The following is a 9,197-nucleotide window of genomic DNA, read 5'->3' on the forward strand; positions in this document are numbered from 1 at the left end:
CTCCATACTGATTCTCGATTCATCAGGTGCTCCAGCTTTTTGGAATCCTACCCACCAGTGACTACACAGTCCATGCCCCTGGCCCCTGTGACTCAGAATTCAGATAGAACTCATCCTGGCCCATCATTGGCTTTGCCTTTTCCCCTCAGCCCCATAAATGCTTAGTGAGGAGGCAAATACTTTATTGAATGCAACTTGCAGGGTACGCTTGTGGACCTCCCATGTGGGAGCATTTAAAGAATGTCTTGGAACAAGAGGGCTCTGTGTGTGCTTTTGTGTATTCACAAGTGTGTGCAAACCTGTGGAGGGCATCTGTGTGTCTACTGGTGTATGATGCTCAGTATATGCGTATTTAGGAGGTGAATGACTGAATGTGTATATATCATGTGGGTATAAGACATATCTATGTTTGTGAGAAAGCATATGTGCTCTGAGAATGGGAACTCCACAGCATTTTATACGCAATGCATGGTCTTGGGGCCAGTGTGTATATGTTCAACTGTGTGTGTGTGTGTGTGTGTGTGTGTGTGTGTGTGTGCCGGTGAGTGGGGGATGAATGTGTGCTATCCTCCTACAACTCTAGGTGGGCATCTACAGACCCAGTTCGCTCCCATCTCTGTAATCTAGCAGACAGGATGGCAGAGTTTCTGCAGGCAGGCTTTCCTACAACTCTGGATTCACTTGAAGGTGGGGGTCCTGAGGATAGAGATGGAGTCACTCTGGGCCTGGGGGACCCCCCTGGCCAGCCCTGCCCTCTCCACCCTTGGAAGTTCCCTCCCCAGGCTCATCCTCATCATCAGCCTCTGCCAGTTCCTCAGGCATTGGCCACTCTCGTGTCTGCCACTCTAGCCGTTCGATGCGATAAGCCATCTTGAGTGCGCTGGACTCCAGCTCAGCCAGGAGGCGGGCGAATTTGGTCTGTAGATCATCGAGTTGCTGGTCGAGGCCTCGCAACCGGGACTCTGTGGCCTCCTGTAGGGCGATCTCAGCTGCCTCGGCATTTACATCCAACTTGTTCAGTTTGAGCAGGATCTCACGGCCCTTTTCCTCCATGACAGCCTGGGCCTGTGGATACTCGCTCAGCACTTCCCGCAGGTCCTCCTTGCTCAGGCAAAACAGGTCTGAATAACCTAGACTCTTGATGTTGGCTGTGCGGCGGTTCCCGGACATGTTCCCTGCGGCACATGGGCAGACAGGTGGGAGGATACTTAGTCAGGGTGGTTGTGAGGGGGCATTTCACTCCTGAACCAGGACCCCCAGCTCCATATTTGTGCTTTCTGAGTCTCTCTTTCTGCCTCATTAATTCTTTCATTCAGTAATATACTGGGGACTAGGCCCTGTGGTGGGTAGATATCAGTAAACTGCCTCTAAGAATTCACGGTCTAGAGGAGGTAGACATTTAATCAGATAGTTACATAACAGTATAGCTGGTGCAGTGTAGACATATGCCTCTGGTACTGTGGCAAGACAGGCAAAGAGCCCCTAACAACCTGTAAGGCAGAGAATTTAGGGAAGCCTGGAGGAAGTGATGCCTGACTGAGTAGGAGGTAACTAGGGGAAGAGGAGGATTGGAAGAGGCAGTTAGGCAGAGGGAGGAGGGTGAGCAGAGGGATGGAGGTAGGACAATGTTAGATGGATGCAGAAAACAGCACTCCAGAGTGGCTGAAGTGCAGGGTGTGAGGAGAGTGGAAAGAGGAGGAGAGAGCCAAATCATGCATGATCTTGTAAGCCACGGTAAGGAGTTCAGGCCTTATCCTGAGGGCAGTGAGAAACTATTCAAATATTTTAAGCAGGGAGCTGTATAGTATCATTTGCATTTTAGAAAGATACTGGTGGTTGGTGGGTGGGAAGAGAGGTTAAGCCGAAAAATAAGGTTAAGCAAAGTCTCAGAGCTAGAAGGACCTTAGAAGGGGCAAGGGAGCTACCATTTGTTGAACACTCGCTGTGCACCAGGCACTGCACTGGGTGCCTCACCCATACAGCTTATTTAATCCTCACAAATAACTCTTTGGGTTTTTAATATCATCCCTACTGGATAGGTGATGAAACGGAAGCCTAAAAAAGGGAAGTGAGTTGTGCAAAGTCAGGTAGAGAGCAGCTGACTGCACACAGGATGTGGAGCCTCAGGGATCTTTAGGGGACAGATGTGAGGCCTTTAGAACAACTGGACGGTGGGATCCCCAGGCTGAGAGCGCATCCAGGCTCATTCACCCTCTTTCATCTCCTGTGGCCTTATTTTAACCACTCCTGCTGCACAGGGCTGACGAGAGGAATAAATGAGCCAGTATACAGTGCCTGGCCTGACCCAGCCTGGAATTGATGGAGTACATGGGGATTCCTTCCTTTCCATTTGGCTTTGAGAAAGTTGTTCCTTGTACTGACCCCAAGTGAGTGTACTTATTACCTGTGTGACTTTATTACCTGTGGACATGTTCCCAAACTTCTCTGTGTTCCAATTTCTTTACCTTTAAAATGCGGGTAATAGTACCTACCTTATAGAGTTGCTGTGGGAATTTAATGAGTTGGTACATGTAAAGCACTTTGAACAGGGCATGTAGTAAGCACACAATAAATATTAGCTGCTATTATTATTATTATTATCTCTGCCACTTTCCACTGGTCTGTTGTTGCCTCAGGTTGACACCCACAGAGCGTGCCTAGCCTCTCTTCCAAGGACCCACCCTGCTCACTGACCTTGGCTCAGCTTCTTCTCAGGGAAAAGACCCTCCATGTCCTGTTTCTTTCCTGAGCTCTCTGGTGACTCAGGCAAGGGCCAGGTTTCCTTAATCTTTAGGCCCTGAAGTACCACCTGGTCTCAGTACTGGGTTCTGCTGTCCCCATCCCCCTCCCCCAGCCCTGTTCCCAGAACAAATGGTGGGGTACCCACCTTTGATGTTGATGATGCTGATCTCCCCAAAGTAGAGCCCTGCACCAAGCACAGCATACTGTGTGACACCATCATCTGCCACCACAGCCAGTTGACCCTCGCGGATGATGTACATCTCCCGGCCAATGTCCCCCTTGCGGCAGACATATTCCCCTGGTGAGTAGGTCTGGGGCTGCAGCTTCAGCACCAGTTCCTCCAGCAGGCTGGCCTCACAGTTCTGGAAGATCTGCACCCGGCTCAGAGTAGACAGGTGTACAGACACGGCCACTTCCGCCCGCAACCGCTCAGGCAAGTGCTGTAAGATAGCTACCTCATTGGTCATCTTCTTGTTGATCTGCAGGTGCTGGTACCTGGGGGCAAGGGCAGCACCAGTTCCTCATGAGCCCCTACATGCCTGCCTCTACCCCTTCTATCAGGGCTCAGCTCAGTTTTAGCCAAGAGCCCAACCTCACTGAGATCTCACAGGGGTCATGGGAATACTTGACAGCTGGCTAATGAATATCTTCAGTCCACAATCTCCTTTGCTGGTCACAGATACATTTTGACCTTTTTCCCCTCACCCAGGGCCTGGAAGCCGACAATAAATAATGAACCCTTTACCTCCTGTCAGGCTCCTCCCCACCCCCCAGTCAGTGATGTCTTGTACCATCCCACTGACATCTACTTCACTCACCAAGCCCCATCTTCTCTAGAGGCCCTCTGCTCTAGTCCCCAACTTGGTGTCACTTCCTTTTGTTCAGCCCACAGTATGGACTATCATGACATAGTCAGCTATCTTGTTGTTGGTCAACCACCTGGGGGATTGCTCTTCCCCCTTTACTCCTTCCAGGGTCTCTGTGCCCTACAGGCAGTGGTAGTTCCCATTCCTTGGTCTCCGGGTTATCCTTCCTTTGCATGAGTTCCTCTCCCTGTCAGTCTCTTACCCAACCCCTCCCACTAAGTCCAAATCCAATTAGTGGAGGACATCATTAGTGGAGGACATCCTTTTCCAAGCCCCACCCAGTGAATCCCCCAATAAATGCCACATCCTGATTGCCCTGCCTGGCCCATTAGGCAATAAGGACCCACCTGCCTCCCTCAGATTCTATCACGTACACCTTTCCCTGTCCTGGTCTGGATCCCCAGCATTCTCACCAGTCAATAACTCGCCGCTCCAGCCGGCGGTTGACGTGCCGCAGCTTCATGTACTTCTTCACAAGCGCGTGGTCCGGGTAGAAAGCCGCATCTGCAGTGTTCATGTTGTAGATGACAGAGCTCATGCTACCCATGATGGTGGCGAAACCCATGACGGCCAGCAGGAAGTCCCCCACCATGAAGAGGTACTCCTCCTCCCGGGCTGGCAGCGGCGTATCGCCCACGGTGGTCAGGATCAGCGTGGAGAAGTAAAAGCTATAGAGGTACTGGCGCCGCAGGCGCTCAAAGCCAGGCTGAGCGGGGTCCGGGTACACCCAGGAGTCACGCCCGAAGCCCAGGTACCGGGACAGGGCAAAGTACAGGCAGCTGTTCCAATGGATGACAACAAAAATGTAAAGCATCAGCTTGGCGATGCGAAAGGCGTTTGGGTAAGCCGTGCGTGTCTCTGTGCGGTCAAAGGCCTCAAAGAGGCGGGGCGTACGCAGAAAGCGGTTCAACCTCAGTGTGGGTGTGTGCGGGCCCAGCAGCAAGTAGGCCACGTCCGTGGGCACCAGGGAAGCCAGGTCCAAGAGGAAGCTCCAGGTGCGAACGTAGCGACTGGCGATCTTACCTTTGTCTACCACCAGGATGCCCTGTTCCAAGAACCCTGGGGAGGGAGAGTGGAGGACGGGCTGGGGTCAGCCGTGGGATGGAGTTGAGTCAGGGCACCTGCCTGCTCCAGTAATAAGGGTGAGGGTGGGCAGGCCAGGGTAGGACAGGGAGACAGTCACGAAGACAGGGTGGGGGCAGGCATAACCTGCTCCAGGGTTTCTGGTGTGAGCATAGGGGTGTTGTCAAGCACAGAGGCATGTGAAAGTGCTATCGGGGAGAGAGTCACTTTGTTGTTACTAAGAGGCTTTCTTTAGGAAGGGAACATGGAACAAAGATCAGTCCTGGGACTCACTGACCTGTGTGGAAGCGCACCACGATGTCCAGTAGGTACAGCAGGTCACTTATGTAGTCCAGTACTAACCAGGCCACCAGATAACTGTGCTGCAAGTTGGGAAAGCAGGCTCTGCGTGGCGGGGACAGAAGGGATCGGCTTAAGCGCACCCTCTGGGTGTGAGGCGGACTCCCCAAGCCACACAGCACTCCCCGCTGGGCCCTAGCATAGGCCCCGCCCCTCCTCCGGGCCCCGCCCAAGGGCCTGCCCCTCTCCTGGGCCTCAGTTTTTAGCTTTTGTCTCGCTTGAGGCCCTTTCGTTAGCGCCCCGCCAAACCTGCACACGACGATGATGAGGTTATACATTACTGGGAAGACCATTGTGTTCAGCCACCAGTAGTAGTGATCTCCAGATGGGTCCAGGACAGGCAGCGACTTCCTGTGGGCAAGACGGGAAGTCGTGTTTCATTTATTTACCAGACATTCAATGTTGAGCGTCTGGGGGCACTAAGAGGAATCAGGCTCTATCTAGTGAGGTGGACAGATCTGACACAGGGGACCAGGATCTCTCACCTGGCCTTGGCCAAGACAGGGGGACTGGACTCTGTCGTCTTCACTTTGCTGTCCTGGCTCATGGTGCCTGGATGTGAGATATCCAGGGCCTCTGCCTGTAGGTGGCTTCAGGAGGTGGGGGCTAGTGCCTGCCTGCCTGGAAGAGGCTGCCCTCAGTCTCCAGCTGCAGCTTCTCTGTCTTTGGCGTCTGAAGCTCTTAGCAACACAACCAGGGCCAGCAGCTACTGAAGGGGCTGAGGCAGTGTGGCTCCAGCGCCCCGCCCTGTCTCCCAGGGCCTGGGCTTACACCTGCCTAGCTAAACATCACTAATGAGGTCCCTGGAGAAGGTGGGGGTGCATGCCTCAGAGGTAAGGCTAGGGCTTGTTCGCCGCCACCCCAAGCTGTACTACATAGGGGCCATCTAGATCTGGAGACCTGGGTGCCAGTATAGGCTCAGACATTCATTCAGTTTTACTTTGTGTTAAGTTCCCTGCTTGGGTCTCATTAATTATTCACTTAATAAGTATTTACTGAATAGTTCATTTGTGTCAGGTGCTGAACTAGTCTCCAGGGATGAAGAATGCCTGTCACATCAGATGTAAGCTCTGTTTTCATTATCTGCACCCTTATCTACATCCACATCTACCTTGTTCCTTCCTGCTGGATGAATGTGACAAACGCCATCCTGTGGGGTTTTGCCCCCATCCCTTCTTGTTACCTCTAGGGCCTGATCCCACCTGCTATTCCCCATGTTTTCTAGAGTCTCAACCTCTTTCAATTTTCCCTTTCTGTGAACATGCTTAAATCTCTCTCACACCAAAACAAAAAAACCTAAAAGTTGTCCCTCAATTTGGTGTCCCTTTCACTACTACTGTCATCTTTCTCAGCCAATGAGTCATAGTTAGAACACCCGCTATGTGCCAGGCCAATACTGTGCTAAGTATTGGGGATAAAAGATGAATGAAACACATTCCCTGCCCTCTAGAAACTCATAGGCTGGTAGGAGAAGTAGTCAATTATATAGGCAATTACGCATCTGTCTGGTGGGTAGTCTATGAGGTGGATTCACAGAAGGCTATTACGGTATAAAGGAAGGGTCCCAACTGAGCCTGGGTTCTGTAGGATGAATAGGAGTTAGTCAGGTATGGGTGCATAGGTGACTGGGGGAAATCAGTTGGTTTTTGTAGAGAACCTGAGGGGCTGTGGTGAGAGATGAGGCTGAGTGGTGGACAGAGGACAGCTCAGGGAGTTTTGTCAGCCATGTTATAAAGCTTGGCTTTTATTTAAAGGCAATGGAGAACTTGTGAAGTGTTTTGCAGCTAAGTGATATGGTCAGATGTGTGCTTTTGGAGAGTTTCTTGGAAGAAACATCTATAGTCCCCAACATTGTATTTTATTGAAATTCCCTTTTCCCATGGCTTCTGTGACACCATAATTTCTTGCTTTTCCATTTATTTCTTCTTAGTCTCTTTCATAAGTTCCTCTGCCCATCTCTTCCGTGCTGTTGTTTTTTAGGACTCTGTCCTGGGCCTCTGTCTCTTTCCATCCTCCCCACTCTCTCTGGCCAATCTTGGTCACCCACAGAATTTCCTTTCCCACCTAATGACTCCCAAGAACTCTCTCTGAGCTGCAGACCTATCTATATCACTACTTACTCACTGGATGCCCCCACTTGGTTATCCAAGGTCACCTTCAGCCCTTTGGGTCTATAACTGAGCTCATTATCCTCCCCCATCTTCTCTTTCTCTTATAATATCTATCTCTGGCCTTTCAGCCAAATTCCCAGCACCAGTATTTATTATTATTACTATCATTGTTATTCTTGCATGATATTGTGGTAGTTTTTAAAAATGGTCACAAATTCTTTGACACTCCTCTCTTATGACTGTTTCAAACAACAGAGTACAGCAGGAGTGATGTTCTGTGACTTCTGAGGCTAGATCATAAAAGGCCATGCACCTTCTTCTGGTTCTCTCAGAATGCCCATTGTCTGGAAGCTCCCGCTCAGGATGCTCCCTCTTGGAACCTAGGCGCCACATGGTGAGAAGCCCAAGCCACAAGCAGCAGTCATGTGTCTGTATTCTGTTTGACAATCCCAGCTAAGCTCAGCCTTTGAGTTGTCCCAGCTCAGACATCAGACGTGTGAGTGAAGAAGCCTCCAGATGATTCTAGCCACCAGCATCAAGTCACCTCCAGGCATTCGAGCTTCCTGGATGAGGCCCCAGACATCACAGAACAGAGACACACCATTCCTGCTGTGTCTTGCTCAAATTCCCAGAATCTGTGAGCATAACAAAATGGCCATTGTTTTATACCACTAAGTTCAGGATGGTTTGTTACACATTATAGCAACCAGAACAAACGTAAATACAGAAAAGTGCACATTTCCTAAGTGTACAGCTTGATGAATTTCACAAAGTGAACGCACCTATGTAACCAGCACCTACATCGAGAGCCCCACTCTGCTCACTTCCAGTCAATGCTTTTCCAAGGGTAATTGCTTTCCTGACTTCTAATACCAGTTTAGTTTTGTCTGTGTTTGACTTATATAAGCTAAGCATCAGTTTGTAATCATTCCTCTTATTTTCCTTTTATATTCACCCAGTCGTCAAGTCCTGGTGGCCTACCTTCTAATGCCCACATGTCCATTTCTCTGCATCCTTACTACTCTAGTTTAGGCCTTATCAATCTGACCACATGTAAAATTCTTTATAGTTCTCTATTATCCCAAGGATAAAATCCAAACTCCTTAACATGACCTACAAAGCTCTCTAGTGCCACACCTCTGTCCTTGTCTTCAGCGTTATCTCACAGTGTTTCCTCTGCATGTTCCCTACGCTCCAGACACGCTGTACTGATTGTAGTTCCCATGCGCACACCCTAGGGGCTGTACATTCTTCCCTGCCTTGGTATGTGCTGATCCTTTGGGTTGAAACTTCCATTTCTTTTTCTTTTTAAATACTTTTTATTTTGAACTAATTTTAGGCTTACAGAAAAGTTGCAAAAATAGTACAGAAAGTTCTTGTAAACTCCTTACCCATGTTCCCCTATCATCTTATATAACCAGAGTATAATGATCAAAACCAGGAGATTATCAATGATACAATACTTCCAACTAAACTACAGATCTTATCTGAAACTTCTATTTCTCTATCTTAGTTTATCTTACTCTTGTTTATTTCTCAAGACTCTGCTCAGACATTTTCTCCTCCTGGAAGGCTCCCTAAGCCCCTTTGCCCTTCTTCCCCCTCACCATCTAAACACACATATCACGCTGTGTGCTGCTCCTCGATGGCAATTACACTACGTTGCAATTGTCTGGTTGAAGGGCTGAGGTCCTGGAGGGCAGAGATCAGTTCTAATTGACCTGGAATCCCGCCTGACAAGGAGGAGCTTACTCCGTGTTCCTTGAGTGACTTAATAAGACAGTGCCCAAGAGATCACGGGGCAGCAGGCGTTGGGGGAGCCATGGGGGCAGTCATCGCCCAGGTACTATCCAAGCCGTGCGGGCAGATGGGGCGAAAATGAACTAGACTGTTCCTAGTCAGCCCTCTCTAGGGCTCCGCTTTTCCACAGGCCCCGCCCACCTACTGACTCCGCCCTCAGACCGACACTTTCGTGATAGCCCCGCCCCTTCCACGCCCAGTCTCCCCCTCTAAGCACCGCCCAGGGCCCGTGGTCCCGCCCCTTCCACGCTAGTCT

At 50.1% G+C, this 9,197-nt stretch overlaps 1 protein-coding gene across 1 annotated transcript; it reads right to left on the bottom strand.

The window, feature by feature from the left end:
• Positions 1–603: 603 nt before the first annotated feature.
• Positions 604–5,577, bottom strand: CNGA4 (cyclic nucleotide gated channel subunit alpha 4). The gene is made up of 6 exons (XM_004418345.3): positions 5,516–5,577; positions 5,280–5,381; positions 4,969–5,075; positions 4,022–4,667; positions 2,888–3,237; positions 604–1,175 (listed from the first exon to the last, which is right to left on the bottom strand). Exons 1-6 carry the CDS (start codon positions 5,575–5,577, stop codon positions 715–717), a joined length of 1,728 nt encoding a protein of 575 aa, XP_004418402.2. The 3' UTR covers positions 604–714.
• Between the last annotated feature and the right edge of the window lie 3,620 nt (positions 5,578–9,197).

This window comes from Ceratotherium simum, chromosome 7 (genome assembly GCF_057802395.1).
Source record: "Ceratotherium simum simum isolate JZ-2026a chromosome 7, ASM5780239v1, whole genome shotgun sequence".
NCBI lineage: Eukaryota > Metazoa > Chordata > Mammalia > Perissodactyla > Rhinocerotidae > Ceratotherium > Ceratotherium simum.

Bases quoted from the DNA above. Each gene is read 5' to 3' on its own strand.
- CNGA4 (XM_004418345.3), bottom strand. From the start codon at position 5,577: ATGAGCCAGGACAGCAAAGTGAAGACGACAGAGTCCAGTCCCCCTGTC. The intron at 5,382-5,515 runs GTGAGAGATCCT...TCTTGCCCACAG, and splicing joins CCTGTCTTGGCCAAGGCCAG to GAAGTCGCTGCCTGTCCTGG. The intron at 1,176-2,887 runs GTGGGTACCCCA...CATGTGCCGCAG, and splicing joins CAGCATCATCAACATCAAAG to GGAACATGTCCGGGAACCGC.